Source organism: Cheilinus undulatus, linkage group 20 (assembly GCF_018320785.1).
Source record: "Cheilinus undulatus linkage group 20, ASM1832078v1, whole genome shotgun sequence".
Taxonomy (NCBI): domain Eukaryota; kingdom Metazoa; phylum Chordata; class Actinopteri; order Labriformes; family Labridae; genus Cheilinus; species Cheilinus undulatus.
Window position 1 is genome coordinate 19,711,578 of NC_054884.1, and position 16,868 is coordinate 19,728,445.

Genomic DNA, 16,868 nt, shown 5'->3' on the forward strand with positions numbered 1-16,868 from the left:
AAAGCTCAAAAATGAGCCCACAAAGACATGACATCATATAAGACTACAGCATATGAACCAGTGAGAACTAGCTTTATGTAAAAATGCATGTAAATGGTCAATTGTTTATCTTTATGCATTAAAAATATATGGAATGTGATGACCTTTTAGTATCCTAAAACTTTGCTGTCTCATGTCTGAGGTTGTGGTTGTATTTTCTGAGGAACATTCTAGGGTTGTATGATCGCAAATACAAATTTGACTCTTGTAAATGACACTGATGTCTCCTGCTCACTTCTTTGTATTTACTTTAATGATTATTGGTTGTTTTTAAAATTGGAAAATGTGTGGTGTAAGTCATCAATGATGAAGGAAAAGCAGTAAATGAAGTTAACTGTTAAATGTGCATCCTCATCAAGTCACTTTTTATATGGATTTATTAAATGTTTATGCATATTTGGATTGTTTACATGTAGCATTCTTTTTCTGAATTGTGTTTTCTTTCAAAGTTGAAAAGTGGTTGCTTTATCACACTAAGGAACACCTTTTTCAGTGTTGTAATTAAAAGTCTATTGACTTTGTATAAAACATCATTTCTTTTTTGTATCCTGGCTTTCTCTGAAGTGACCCATATCATTGACTCATTGAGTCATTCACAATAAAGTCAAATTTATCTCTATTTGTGTTGTCAGGATCTTATTGGATATGCACTTATATTTATATTTCACACTGAAACCTACTAAGCCTTTCAGGTCATTGATCAATCTGTTAATAGTACTCTGTAATTATTGTTGCATTTTTCGTATGCTGTCCAGTAAAATATTAAAAGAGGAATTCAGTGAAGATAATTTGAGAAAACTATGAAGTGCAAATAGATGAGAAAGTCATTTAGCGTTCTGAGGAGATCCTCAGAAGCGTGCCAGGTGTTTCCACCTTTCGACTGGCTTCAAGAGCCATTAAGCTGTGGGCCAAACGTGAGTTACATCAAAACATCTAGCTGAGCTTTTTTTGTGTGAACAGATTGATGCTTATTTAGAAGTTGGTCATGTAACCATAATTGCACATGAACACGTGTTGGGCTTCATTGACTGTATCAGAAAACAAGACATGTGGGCTATTTAATACACTACACAGACATTAATGATATTTTAGATACCTTATGTTTTAAAATTGTACAAACTTTATGGCTTTAATGATTAACTAAAAGAAACAGCTTTTAAAAAGTAAGATCTTTAACCAGTGATGAAAAAGTAAATGACTATTGTGCTCAAGTGAAAGTACAGTAACTCTGGTCAAAATTTAGTTAAGTAGAAGTAAAAGTACAACCCAAACCTTATTATGTTTTTTCAGTTTTAACATATAAACTTGATTTGCTATATGTAGCACATTTTTGCTTCTTTTAATTCACACAACTAAGTATGTGTACTTTATTTATAATTAAGTAAATAGGACTGCTCTAGTGTTCAGAGAAAAGGGTTTTAGTTTCAACTTCATATTGATCCTACAATAAGGAAATAATAGTAAAGAGGAAAGTGACAGTAAAGAAACATCTTATGACAGTTATATTCTACAGTATATGGTTGTCTTTGTTGTAGAGGGTCCTATTTTTTACATCTGCATGATAGCCAACGCTATAAATGCAGAGACTGAATTTATAGGAAGTCCTGGCTCCTGCACAGCACAATGTGGTTTCACCTTTTAAAATCTAAGATCAGGTTAATGTGTAGGTATCCTGTATAAATCAGGTATTTATTTTTAAAGAACTTTTTCAAACAGGCCCATGTACCTGTCTTATTATCTATGTTACCTTCAAAAGAATGCCTTTCTTTGCAAAAACACAACAAAAGCAATACAAAGCAGTAACAATGTGTGTTAAAGTTGGCTGTGAGCTTATATAAATCAAAACAGGCCTCACAGGAACACAGAGAAGCAGAGATCTCAAACCTCTGTCTGCTTTTATTTATTTATTTATTTATTTTTTGCCTCTTCAGGTCGTAATATATACTCCCACGGGCTGGGCTTCCTGGGAGGCATTTCATGGGCCATTCTGGTGGCTAGAATTTGCCAGATGTACCCGAATGCTTCTGCAGCCACGGTGGTGACCAAATTCTTCATGGTTTATAATAAGTGGTGAGTTGTCTTATTTCTGACATTCATTTTAATAGAAATAAACTTTACTTGACAATGAGTGGGACTGGATAAATCCTTGTTTTACATGAAATATTTTGTGAGAAATGCTCTAGAGAATCAGATGACCTGAAAATTTCCCATTTTTCATCAGGAGGTGGCCGCTCCCTATTACACTTCAGAGAATAGTGGACCCTGGTTTTGGTTTCTCTGTGTGGAATCCAAGGGTACGTCCTCAGCAGGGTTTCTATTTGCTTTTTCAGCTGTGAATGTAAAACTGTCTGCCATTATATTGCCACATCTTTTCAGAGGTGATGGCTAAAATGAAAACCGTCATTCCTCTGCATTTCCAGGAAAGCAGGGCTAACTGCCCCGACATAATGCCGGTCATCACTCCTGCATATCCACATCAGAATACCACCTTTAATGTGACCCCCTCCACCTTCGCGGTGATAACGGAAGAGATATAGAGAGGTTTGTAGACACCGATCAGATTTTCTGTCTTTAATCACTTGGAGTGTTTTTCTCTGATACAAAATCCCTCAGTCACTGAGTCAAGATTCCAAAAATCTGCTTTAATTTGGGATTACGATACCAGGGAATGATGTCAATCTGATTACTGCTTCAATTCTGTTAATCCTGAATATGAAAAACTCAATCTTTAAAAACTCTCCCTTCCTCTATCACAGGATTCACTATCATGGAGGAGATCCACCAAAACAAAGAAGAGTGGTCCAAACTGTTTGAGACATCAAACTTTGTAGATCAGTACCAGTATGTATTATTTAGTTCAGTAAGAAACATGAAGATTTGCCTGTATGAAATCTCAAATGCACACTATTTTTAAAAACAGTGGCTCTCAGCTGGTCTAACCTTAGGACCAACTCCTCCACGAGAAAGTCCAGCCCAAATTTCTGATTTTTGTCAATTAATCACATTTATATAATCAGATCTTTACTGAGATAGTGCTGTTTGAATGTCAGATTACAGAAAACATGACAGAAGACAGAACAAAATGTGCAGAAGCACTTTTTGATGCAGTTTGGTCCCCCAGGCCCACTAAAAACAGCTCCACGACCCACTTTTGGGTCCTGACCTGCCAGTTGAGAACCACTGTTCAAAAATATGGACATTAGCTGATATTTGTAATTGTTTATTATCGTATCACCCACAAGGGGGGTTTAAAGGGGAGAGCTTACTGGGGTCCAGCAAATTAGGGGGCCCATGGAGGTCAGGAAAATCATGGTCCATTTTAAAGTTAGTCTGTAATCACCATATTTTACACTCCTTACCACTCCTATCAAAGCATCAAAAATGTTTTTTTTTTTAATTTATGCTGTGGTACATTATAGAATTTTCAATATGTAAACCAATTTTCCTTAAACAGAATTACCTTTTTATTTATGTTAACAATGTGGATGTTTACACTCAACTAAACCATTTGGAAAGTGCTTCATAGTTAAGCCATGACATGCTCTAAGGGAAAAATAATTAAATAAATGCAGAGTAAGGGAGAAAACTGGTAATAATGGTTTGAAGTAGGAAAAATTGGTGGAAACAAGGGGTTAAAAGTGGTGAAAGAGAGGCAAAAAAATTGGATTAAAGTTGGAAAATTTGGGGTAAAGTGGTGTGGGGTTGTGGGGGTGAAAAGCAGTTAAAAAGAGGCAAAATTGGGTTGTGAATGATAAAACTGTAACAGTTATGCTTTTTATTTTGTGCATTACTATGACTTTTGTTGACTTGGAATAACAAACTGTCAAATATTTTTGCTGTACTGCTCATGGATTTGGTATGGTATGTATTCTTTTAAAAATTCACATTGGATATTTTTCTTGACAAATGTAACTGAAATGTTTTTGGTGTAATAAATGAAAATGTTTTGTGCCTGACTTAAATTTGTGGAATGCTGTGCCTGTTGTGCTTCATCTATTCAACAACATGTGTTGCTGTTCTATGTAGTGGTGGATTGTTTTTCATGTACTGCTGTGAAATATGGGTTTGTTTTTACTTTTTTACAGTTAAAATGACATATGGACTCTGTGTTTGTGTGGATTTAAATACAAGTGAACATCAGACCTGAATGTTTGTACCAAATGTCACAGTTGAATATGTATTGATTCATGGATTTGGAGAACATTTTGCTTTCTTTGATTGAAAATATAGACTGGTGCATGCTCAAATGACTTATAAAATGGATATTTGACCTAGTTTTAATTTGACATATAGATGGATCTGAATTATGTTATCTTGTTTACTTTTATTAAATTTTCCTGCTTGAATAAACTATGTTTGGATCTCTGGCTAAATTTGTACTGTTACTGTTTATTTTATAACATTAGACACTATTTTAGCCATGATAGGATCAGAATAGACAGCATATGTTTTATAGTAAGGATAATGATATGGTTAACAGCAGGTAGTGAGCAGTTTTTGGCAGAGCTTTTATAATCATGCTGCTGAGGTTGAACCTGAAAAAGGAGTTACAAACATAAAAAGTCAGCACAGGAATTTCTTACTATTAGACAAGGAAAAGTGTCCAGTGTGAAGTTTCTTGATGTTTTTGATTAAAGTATGGATGGTACATTCCTTTAAAATGAGAGTAGCATTTCTTTAGTGTAGTAAGACTCCAGCCTTGTGCCATTGTCTCTTTACTCTTCAAGGCATTTCTTTGTGGTGGAGCTGACCTCATCAGTTAAGGAGCACTATCCTAAACGGTGAGTATACAGAGTGAAGACATGAGAGGCCAGGTTTAAGCCCCATATCGTTGAAGAGAAGACAGTTTTGATATTTTAATTCCCAGCTATAAGTCTGCGTTTATCTTTATGAACATTATGTTTTGTTCTTCAGGGTCTGCCTGTGTGCGTCAAAAATCAAACACCTGGTTCGATTCATTGAGAAGAACTGGCAAATTTCTCAGGCCCGTGTGAACATAGAGTCTTTTCCATCTCATACTAGTGATGGAAAGTAAGTCATGATTGCATGATTATATTGTAAAAATGGCAGAGGGCTTCTTTGAGAATCCGCTTTTAAAGGGATGTTTCCATATTTTTGAACTTGGGCCATAGGAGGTATGCAGCAATAGAAGTGGCATTAGCCTCAGCATTGCTCCTTTAAGACGGATTTTCTGGTTGCGCTGGCCATTAATCAAGGCTACCTAGAGTTTCTCTACGGATTTTAGCAAGTTTTTAAGTCAAACTGGGCCACAAAACCACTGTGATTTTGTCATTATATTGCAATGCAGGCCTTGGCTACTGGTTACGTGCTCTTGCATTGCAAAATGGTGACAAAAGCACAGAGCCCTTCTGGGTATAAAATAAAATACTTCAAAAACTTTTGACAGTGTGTATGTTTGAGGCAACATTGTTTTGTGGTCCTTTTTTTTTTTAACCAAAAACTCTAAATTCCACTGAGAAACTCTACCTGTCTGTTACACTGTATATCCTTGCTTCAGGCCAACCTGTGAGTCCTTTTTAAAGGAGCAATACTCACTTAAATCACTGGAGGCTAATGCCACCTCTATTGCTATGTACCTCATATGGCCCACCTTCAAAAACAGAGAAATCTCCCTTTAATCCAAAAATGTTCATATCTTCTGTATTAATCAGTCACTGATTTTACTCATATGCTGCTAATGTAATCTTCAGTTGAAGTAAAAGACGTTCATGAAAGCCAAAAGGTTTTCGTGTTTATGTTTTGTTTTCCCTGTGATCTCATTGGTCTGTTTGTTTCAGGATCACCAAACGTTGGCTGATTGGACTCATCCTCAGTATGACAACATTTAACGTCACAAAAGTGGACCTGGACGCTGAGTTCCAGTCCTACAAAACTCATGGTATGTTTTTATAATATCCCTTTAAAAACACAGTTCACAGAGTTAGGATTTTGAGATGTTCATAACTGTTTAACTTGTGTTGCTGTAGTCTTCAAATGTGCAGAACTTTGCATTATGTCTGCTGAGGGGGTCATACTATCTGGTGAATATGTGAGGAAGGAAGACCTAACCTGGCAACCTGATGGCAAAAAAGAGGTTTTCAGACCAGTCCAGATTCCTGAGAAAGCACCTAACAGTGTAGGCCGACTGGCTATGAAAGGAGACGGCTGGTCTGAACCTTCAGCAGAGGAAAGAAAAGCTGACAAGGTATGTAAAGGTTCTGCTTTCTTGGTTTGAAAACTATAAGAGGTCCACAAAGCTTCAAACTTACGTATTTTCACTCCTCTATATCTGTTTGAATTTCAGTCTATTTAAATCAAGGAACTTGTAGCCTAGTGATGAGTGTACAGAGAATGTTGTCCTTGAAATGAGCAGCTGGGGCTTCCTTCAACTCTGTCATTTCCCACTCAAGGTTCTTGGTAAAACTGCAACTAAACACATTTTTCTTGTCTGCTTCAGGAATCAGTATTTGTGACAATCTGCCATGGTGTGTCCCACTCTGAGGTACCACAGGGTACAAAGAGGCGTCTCTGTCCTCCGGCTCAAACCCCATCTAAAAGGTGTAAAAAAGACAAAGAGTTGAGCCAATGCACCTGTAATCAGTCCTCTCCAGGTGCTGTATTCGGTGAGGGACAAGGGGTCGACTGTCATAGCTTCAAGAGACCTCACAGCCCAGAGCCTGAGACAAGAACGAGACCTAAACTTGGTCTGGTATGTCGAACTCTCTTTATCTTTAAATCACGTCTACACAATTAATTTTCTCTGCCTGATTTTGATCATAAGAATGACTTCTTACATAGAAAATGTTTGGGTTTTTTTAACAGAATGCTCCACTTTGTCCATCCCAGACTGATGAGGAGCAGCACGACCAGTCCCTTAGCCTCTCCAGACCAGTCTCAGCTGCAAAACAAAGTTTCAAACTTAACAGGTACGTCACAGAATCAACAATACAAATATACATACTTCTCTCTTGCTGTACACTCTTCCAGGATTCCTCATGAATTATTTTCATGGTGAGATTCAATGGTTATAGAGGTGCATGGGTGTGATGTTTTTCAGCCACTAGAGGGCATCGATACTTTACCTCTTTCACTCTCAGTGAAGCAAGTGGACAGCAACTTTTCACTGGTGACAGAAAACCTGATGTAGATTAGAGTTAAGGCAATATCTTTACTCTCAGTTATTGTTTTTATGGATTTTTCACCGAAAGGAAACAAGTATTTTTACATTTTAGTGCACAAATTTGCACTCCAGCTAAGAGTGGCAAGTCACCGATTTATAATTCTGTGATTCATCTGTGAGGATGATGCCTTGAAAGAAGTTCCTTTCAACTTCCATCTGTTGTTTGATTAACTGTAATTAAGGACAGGGAGAAATAAACATCACATGTCATCACACTCCTCAGTGGGCGAGAGATGGGGTACATCCTGACTGACTTCGGAGACAAACAACAAGGCACTCTCACAGTAACCCAACAAGCTTGTCTTTGGTGATAGGAGGGAGCCAAAGAACACTAACCCTGCCTGCATTAATGCTGATGCACCATGTTGCTGCTGCTGGCAACGCTTAACCTCCTCCACCCCAGCCTCCACCTTTATAGTATAAAGCTTGTTGCCCCCTCATATTGAGATTCATGCAACTATATATAATTTTCTTTTAATTAATTCTATTGTATTCAGTGTGCATTGTCATTTATGTACCCATCCACATGAGGGTCTCTAGCTATGTGCTCCGGAAAGTGTAAGCATGCTGCTTTACTAACCCAGGGAGCATCTTTTGAGCAGAGCCTAAAACTGTATATCCATTTTGCAATAAAATGGTAAAATGTATGACGAGAATGTTCCTGTCTGAAAGTGTTTACCTCTAACTTGATCAGTCCCTCGCCTCACTGTCTTATAAAGAAGCTGTTCTTGGTGGATATTTAGGTCAGTTTATTAGGATCCCTATTTGCTTCTATATGGAAGTAAATCAGTGCCATCTGAATTTGAATTTCTGAAACTGATTTTTTTTTTTTTTTTGGATGTTGAATTTTTAAAAACCGAATTTTATGAGGCATTGAATTTTTTACACAATTTATTTTCACACTGGATAAAAATTCAGTGGCAAAAAAATTCGGTGCTAATTTGATGGTTTTTCAGATTTAAAATCCAATTTTGATGCTAAAAAAAAATTCAGTTTTAGAAATTTAAATTCAAACTCAGATGGCACTGATTTACTTCCATACTTCTACATTTCCACTGCTGTTCTTCCTCTTCATTGCTGTCTGGCAGAAGAGGACGTTCAACAGTGTTTCTGCCTTCCTGCAAAGTATTCAGGGAGATCTAAGTAAAAATGGCTGACTTATTCCAGTCTGTTCATACTGACCTTTTAAAAAGACACAGAAGAAAAGGGAAGAAGAATATGAAAACCAAAGGGACTTATTGAGGATCTAGGACCAGTTTAAGTGCATGGAAGCTTAATTTTAGCAACTACATTAAAAGAATTTTGTAAAATAAATCCTGGACTAGACAGATACACTCAGTTTTATAAAGAGATAAATAGATAATATCACCACTCCTCCTAAAAACGTGTCATTATTCATCAGAATCAGGAGTGATTACACCATCCTGGAGAGGAGCAACATAGTGGTTCTGCACAGAAAGTGCAAAGACCCAGCCTAATGATTCATTATTGAATAGTAATCCTCATGTACCAACTGTTTTATTATCAGAATGGGTAAACAAAATCATCAATCATCATCCATCCAGATCATACTGGGGTTTTAACAGAAACATTATATTATCCATCCAGTTTTCTCTGTGTTATAACAAAATGAAAAAAGGGTCTAGCTTGTAGGTTGAAAAAAAAAATAACTGGATAACACCTGTGTAAAATTTCAGGCGGTACTTCTTATACCTTTGACACAAAAATAAATCTTGGGCAATAACCATGTCCTACAGTAATGTAATCCTGATTTTGACTGTACTCCTAAGGACAAACAATCCCAACCCAAAAATCAGTATAGTTTTTCCAGACAAAAAAAGTCAGGTTCATGATAAATATTAATTTCAGTTTACATTTTTTTGTTGTTTTTTTCCAAGTTTTTTTTTAACTTTAAAGGATTTGCGTTACTTGTGCGTAATTTATTTGTAACATTTTGACATCCATGATATCTAGTAGCAGATGATAGAAACGTTTTATACCAGAAAGAATAGCGTCAAATACAACCACCTATCCTTTAGTTCTTACTGGAGGATTGTATTAGAATAAAAGATCTCTCTCTGCAAATTGTTGCCCTCTCTGTTAAATAATGATGGGCAAGCAGTACCAAAGTACCACCACTGTAAGAGCATATATATATATATGTTTTTTTATCATCTTTATTTACAAATTAACAAATACATTACACTGCTAAACGGGGCTGGAGGTATGTTATGAACAGATAATGAAATGCAATACAATTAGAACAGACAAATAGTATAGACAGAACAGTTACAATTTGAAAAAAGTAAAATAATTATAAATCCAGTTCATCACAGAAAGCTTTGGTTTTAAGAGCTTTGGCATTTGTGCAATAATCAAGTGTTTTAGGTAGCACTTTACATAGGAGATGAAGACTTTAAAACTGGGTTTCTGTTTTAAAAATTTGCTAGTATGAATATGGAACTTTGCCAGTATAATAAACAGGTTAAAGACATATTTGGTCTGTGACAACATTACTTCATTTAGCAAACCAAACAGTACAAATTCATCTTTAAACTTAAGTTGCAAATCTAATTTTCGATTAAAAAAAGAGATTCAGATCATTCCAGAAGGTCTGACTATAAATGCAGTCCCAGAAAAGGTGGAGAATAGTTTCATCTGTGTTGTGACAAAATGAACAAAAAAAGGGCTTGTATAGCTTGTATTTCACAAAAATTGCATTAACTGGATAGCACCTGTGTAAAATTTTCAGTGCTTCTTCTCATACCTTATTTGAGACAAAAATTTCCTTGGCAGAAACCAAGTTTTTCTCCAGTCAATACCAGTATCAGTTGTTCCAGACAAATACAGATGCAGGTTTACTACAAATATTTCTCGGAATAATGTCCCTTATACATTCGTTGTTGGTTTTTGAACTTAAAAAAGGATCTGCATTACCTATGTATAACTCGACTGTAATATTCTGATGTCCACAATCTTTAGCAGCAGATGAAATAAGAATTTTTATACCAAGAGGAATAGTGTCAAAAACAGCCGCATATTCCTTAGGTTCCACAGGGAAATAGAATTTTGATAAAAATTCACCATATGTAAGTAACTTCCCCTCCTTGTTAAATAACTGATGAACAAGAAGTATATCATTATCCAGCCAGTTCTTAAAGAATAATGACTTACGTTTAAAGCAAATATCTTTGTTATTCCATATGTAACATTTATGTTGGGAAAAGTTAGGATTGTATACCAAAGACCAACATAAAAGTAGCTGTTTATGAAAACTGGAGAGTTTAGTAGGAAGTTTTTCAATACTATAATTACATCTTAACAGAAAGTGTAAGCCTCCCAATGCATCGTGTAACAGCATAATGGTAAAGCTACCCCTCTGCTTCTGACGATGCACCATCTGGCCATTTGATTGGTTAGTACATTGTGTCACATGACGGACGAATCCAGGAAGTATTTTGGTTACACAAGGCGGAAGCGTATAATTTTCTAAACCTTAGAGTGTTCAGGGAAAATATCATTAAGAAGGAGGAAAACGGATTAAAGTCACTGCTTTCAGAACGGACGGGATATTAGTTTCTGTTGTCGGTAAGAAATACAACATGTTATTCGTTTTCTCGTTGTATATGTACTTGTTAGCCGAAGTTAGCCTTGCTGACTCGTCTCGCCGTTATTATAGATGAGCGTTAGCCCCGGAGCTAACTCACTGCTGCTTCTGTTTTTTAGTCTGGTTGTTCGGTCGAAGTTAATGTCAGCAGGTTTGTGATGTAATACGATTGTTTAGAGGTTATGGTTTTATAAAAGAGAAATGTACAGCCTGTAAGCAGTGTTTTAATGTGCTGTCTTTGAAAAGATCATACTTTCAGCTGAGAGACTAAATACATATTCTGTTATTAATGTAGTCTAAACCAGACATTTTATAACCTTTTAAACTGAAGTTTGCGAAGCTTTACCTCCTGGCACAGAGTTTAGGTTTGTGTTTTGTTTCACATCGCAATTTGTTACAAAAATAAGGCGTTTCCATGCTTGTACAGACGACATTGACTTGAAAAGTGCCAAAAGTAAAGGTTTTGATTATCAGTTTAAGAAAGTATTTTGGACCAAATTCTTTATGCAATGTAGACAACGTGTTTACGTCTTAGCATGCAGTTTTTGGAAACAGAAATCAAAATATTATCCAGTATTTGCTGCCTCCTCAATCTTGTATATTTTGCTTTGATATCAGAACGATATCATTATTTAATGTTTACTAGTTTCACTGTGAAGCTTGAAATCATGGTGTTATGACTGACAACTTCTGTTTTTTTTTGAAGGGTGAACCACTCAGCTCACTTCTCCACTGCCACGGCGGTCTGATTCTCCTGTCAAGAGTTTGGTTTAGTGACCTCACTCACCATCAGTGCCTGTGCGACAGAGCTCCAATCTGAAGACCTTGCACACACATCTATCTATTACCATCTCTATTTCTGTAAATGGCTGGTCGTGGCGGAGGATCAACAAGGCCTAATGGTGCCGCAGCAGCAAATAAAATCTGCCAGTTTAAACTGGTACTGCTGGGGGAGTCCGCAGTGGGCAAGTCCAGCTTGGTGCTGCGATTTGTCAAAGGCCAGTTTCATGAATTCCAGGAAGCCACCATTGGAGGTAAGAGACATAAACCGATTTCTAGACTTTGAATTCTGTCAAAAAAGCCTTCTGGTGACTCACCAGGTGTGTATTGCAGCATCATGTGTAGACAAGGATTGCTTTATTAATCAGTGAAAGTGATCATGACAACATCAAAGCTGTATTTTACATTGTGAGACAAATTGGCTCAATGACACTCCATGACATCGTGATGACATATCAGTGCTCAGTGAGAGGGCACGGTCACTCTTTTGCATGGTTCTCAGCAGCTGGCCCACATGTGCCTGCACCCTTAATCATTGATCTGATCTTTTTCATTTGCTTTTCTCAGCTGCCTTCCTCACCCAGACTGTCTGTCTGGACGACACCACTGTGAAGTTTGAAATCTGGGATACAGCAGGACAGGAGCGCTACCACAGTCTGGCTCCAATGTACTACAGAGGCGCTCAGGCTGCCATTGTGGTCTACGACATCACCAACACTGTAGGTTCCACTTCTGTGACTTAAAGAGGAGTCTGAAGACAGATTTTTTTGGTGGCTGGTGATATCTAAAGATTACAAGAGTCATACCATTGTAATAATCCTAGCTCACTGGGGTTTTTAAGGTGTCATTTCCGTTAGAAATAGAAATGAGACCATAACTCAAATTTGACTGATGGTGTTTAAACTTGTGGATGTTTGACATCTGGTGTTGGTCTGTTTCCTTTACATTTATACTTTTTTACACAGAAGGGACCCTCACATGTTTAATATAATCCTCATATGAATTACACTGCATTCCAAATTATTATGCAGATTGGATTTTAGTGTCAATTTTTTGTTTTCTCAACTCTGGTACTGTGTCTCAGGGTTTTTTGGATCTCTGAAATCAATCTCAGACACCGGTGATAATTAGTTTGCCAGGTGAGCCCAATTAAAGGAAAACTACTTAAGCAGGCCACAGGTTTCAAGCATTATGGGAGAGAAAAAGGATCTCTCTGCTGCTGAAAAGCATCAAATAGTGCAATGCCTTGGAGAAGCTATGAAAACATTTGATATTTCATGAAAACTTTAACGTGATCATTGTACTGTAAAGAAATTTGTGACTGATTCAGAGCAAATAAGTGATATCAAAGAGGTCCTATGTTAAAATGTAACTTGGTCTGTTAAGATGTTTTTGATTGAAATAGCTTTTGATTTCAGTAAATATGATCTCCTTATGCTGCAACAAATGACCATTTTCAGTTCTGTACAACCTGTAAAATGTTTTGAAACTCTGTTGTGCATTTTGAGTTTTTTAATTTTGAAAACAAAAAAGTTATTTAGGGAGTTTCTTTTAAATAAAACCTAAATTATGCTCTAACAGTTGATGACTTGAAAGTTATACTGACTGTCATTTGTTTTGAACATTTAGGTAAATCAGAGAAAAATAGCATTTGCATAATAATGTGGAACATGGTATATTTTGGTAAAAAATGACACTGATCGTGCTTATTGCTCTATTAGGATACTTTTACACGAGCTAAGAACTGGGTGAAGGAGCTGCAGAGACAAGCCAGTCCCAACATCGTGATCGCTCTGGCTGGAAACAAGGCCGACATCGCAAACAAGAGAGCCATAGAGCTTCAGGTATAAAGATTCAGGAACATTATCTCACTTTCCTTGCATGCACAGCTAAATGACTTCATATCTTGACTTTATAATGTCATAAAATTCAATTAAACCTATCAGTGCAATAAATGCACTCTTAATATATCCCCTGATATATCTAACTGATGTGTTTAGGAGGCGCAGGCATACGCTGATGACAATAGTCTACTCTTCATGGAGACCTCAGCCAAAACAGCCATGAATGTCAACGAAATTTTCATGGCTATTGGTGAGTTAATCTCTGTTAAGTCAGCTCTTCCTTATAACTGGCTCTGAATTATTTAATTGTTCTTGTAAATGCCTTCATTCGACCACATATGTATTGCATGCCATGTACACATGGAAGAATAAATACTTCAGACAGCACTCTGGTAAAGTACCCCTTATGGCCTTATCAGTCTGGATGCGGCTGTGCAACCACTGCCCAATGCTCAATTTTCAGTTTGGTGTGCATGTTAACAAGTCAGGGCTTTAGACTGCCTGTGTGATCAGTGCATCTTACATGCCTTATACACACGTCTTCTGCTGAGAATCTAGAGAACTGAAGGCTTAGCTTTTTTACAGTGGCTGCATGTGTTTCTCATCCAGTAAAGACAGGAAAATGATGAATAGAGCCAAATTTGCCCTGTTTCATCAGGTATGAATGTTTACATTGATAGAATATGTCACAGACAAGATAAACAGCATGGTTATACTTCATGTTTGTGCTTTTCAACATAAAACCCAGTTTAGCGTTTCTGTACAGAAACTCAGCATACATGCACCTAGTATGAAGGCCGTGCCAACACTAGCAGAATCCAACTTGTATCACAGTTTATGAGGAGCCTCATAAATTGTGTTTACAAGTTAGCTGTGTTCTTAAACACCAGGGAAAAATTAATCACATGCACTGGTTCATGTTTTGTGCTTGATTTACCTGTTTGTGCCCCCAGGTCCTTAAAGCTTTGCCCATACAAGCAAGAAACTTCCCTCCAATTAGTTCTGAAAGGATTACCTTTATGTAAGCAATTCAAGGTTGATAGAACAGCATAATGCTTCAAATTTTCTTTTAGCTGAGTTGCAAGTGCAGCAGACAAACTAAGTTACAAGAAATTAGCTGAAGTGTTGGCAACAAAAAAAATTAAAACTTATTTTTGAAACAAAGTCATTCATAGTCATCTTTCCATTCAGATATTATTTTTACCTGATTAACATGTATTTCTGGATAACACAAAAAGATTAAAGTAGACATAAATGGTGTAGATTTTATAAGTAAGTTTTCAGTTTCATTTGCATCTCTTTTCATCAGCAGTCAAGTCCAACATTTATGAGAGCACAATTAATCATCGGTTTTATAAATAGTCAGACTAAAGGCTTAGTAGGTTCTGTTGTCTGTCATGGAGAATGGCTTCTGCTACAGCAGGAAAGCAAGCAAGCCGCTAATACTGTTTACTATAACTCCTTAATTAAACTTAACCTGAATGATTTTGGAAAACAGGATATTGCAGTATCTTTATTTTCTGTGATACATTTTATGATATGAAAATATACAGGAAGTCATTCCAAATAAATGCATCAAGTTCTAATAAACTTAAATATGTGTAATTAAGTCCTCTTGTTATCCTCTCCTTTTCCTTTTACTAAAACCAAACTATAAATATCTGAAAAGACTATGCCATACTTACTAATTTATCACATGTATAACTTTTTGGTCCAGTGTAAATAGCAATCTATTAAAATATAGTCAGATTAAGTCTGATGTCCGTGAGGAAATGTATCGGACCAATTTTGACCATAGTCACTTGAATTTAAGTTCCTTTTTCATGGTTAAGTTAAGGTTATAATGTTTTATTTAATCAAGGTTGCCTGTTTTCTTTCAAAATAGAAACTGATCTCTATCCAAACAGGAATCAAATATGCTTAGTCAAAAACAGTACAAAAATCAAAACTGAAACAAAACCAATTTAAATGCAAAATAGTGGGTTTTTTTTAAGTCAGAGAGAATTTGCAATCAACTGCCAACAAAAATCACAGAGTCATCTATCTGATGTAAACTAACACTAAAGAAACCATATTAGCTTTAATTATGGCGGTGTTTGCATGATGTTTCTCATAAAATGAATCAAGCACTCAATTTTTGTTGTAGCTTTTAACTTAAGTTTTATCTGAACCATGAGAATGATGTGAGATTGTATGAAATATACAAATGCTAAGTGAGAAAGCTTTGTCTTAACAAAACATTTTTTTAACTCAGTCATTGTGTTAAATTCAGGTCTTTGCGGTGTGTTTAATGAGAAAGGTCACAATGCAATGATGATAAAATTGTGATTTATTTTGCAGCCCTATTTTAAATAATATTCCTTCTCAGTTGTTTTGTTCTACTTTTTTCATCCTCTTGCAGAGAACCAGAAGTTTTATGTATTAAGTATTTTTCATTGTTTTGTGTGTTGGAACCTTATATAAATAAATGCAATCCTGTCCCTACAGCCAAGAAGCTACCGAAGAACGATACTCAGGGTGGAGCCGGACAAGGCGGTCGGACCAGGACGGGAGTGGATCTACAGGAAGCGCCACCTCAGGGTCGCAGCTCGTGCTGCAGCTCGGGCAATTAGCAAGTACAACTAAGAAGAACTTAGTGAGCGAGCCCTGAACATTGATTTAAGGACATCACGTAGCTAAAAACACAGAGAGGCAGGAGAGGGCAGAGCCACTCGCCAGCCCTGCACTTAAACTGAGATTACAGATGAGATTATCTGGATCCTCTTTGATTAAAGGAACATTTTTTAAAAGAATCATAAGCTAGAGGGAATTACAAAGATCCCTCACTATTTCTCTTCTGTCTTTCCCCCCCTCTGTATCCATCTACCTCCCTCTCTATCTTCAGCCTCTGTCTCTGTTGAATTAATAGTCTTAAATGATTTGTTCTGCAAGGTGATGCTGAGGTTGTTTGCTATTCCCCTTTTTTGAGTGTCTGTCTGTGTTATGTATGTGTATGAATATCATACATATGCATAAATTTATAAGGAAGTTTCCTTTTCTACTCTTGTCGTTTCTCTCTACAATGATTGTTTTTATGAAAGATGCCCAACTACCAATGCGGAAGTTGCGAAGACAAAATCTGCCTTGTGGTTTTTTGTCTTCTTGCAGCAAAGTTGAGTGGTATTTGTTCTTTAAGGGGACCTAAACATGACAAAGGTATTAGAAATGCTCCAGATTTAGCATTTTAAAGCAAGTCATGATTCCACAGGCTACACATCTAAAGATTTCTCTGACCTGTGCAGCTATTTGCATTCATTGTGTTTCCACACCTGTAACACCAGAGAGTTGTTGGCCTTTTTTAAAAGATAAATGTGAAAATAACTTGTAAATCTAAAACAAAATAAATAACATGCAAGATTTAAAATGTTTGATCTGCTTT

The 16,868-nt window shown here is 36.5% G+C and overlaps 1 protein-coding gene across 1 annotated transcript; it reads left to right on the forward strand.

Moving 5' to 3' along the window:
- Positions 1-10,670: 10,670 nt before the first annotated feature.
- On the forward strand, positions 10,671-16,868 carry LOC121528891 (ras-related protein Rab-5C-like). The gene is made up of 6 exons (XM_041816535.1): positions 10,671-10,807; positions 11,533-11,860; positions 12,174-12,325; positions 13,328-13,450; positions 13,607-13,700; positions 15,938-16,868. The coding sequence occupies exons 2-6, from the start codon at positions 11,692-11,694 to the stop codon at positions 16,060-16,062; spliced, it is 663 nt and encodes a 220-aa protein (XP_041672469.1). The 5' UTR covers positions 10,671-10,807; positions 11,533-11,691; the 3' UTR covers positions 16,063-16,868.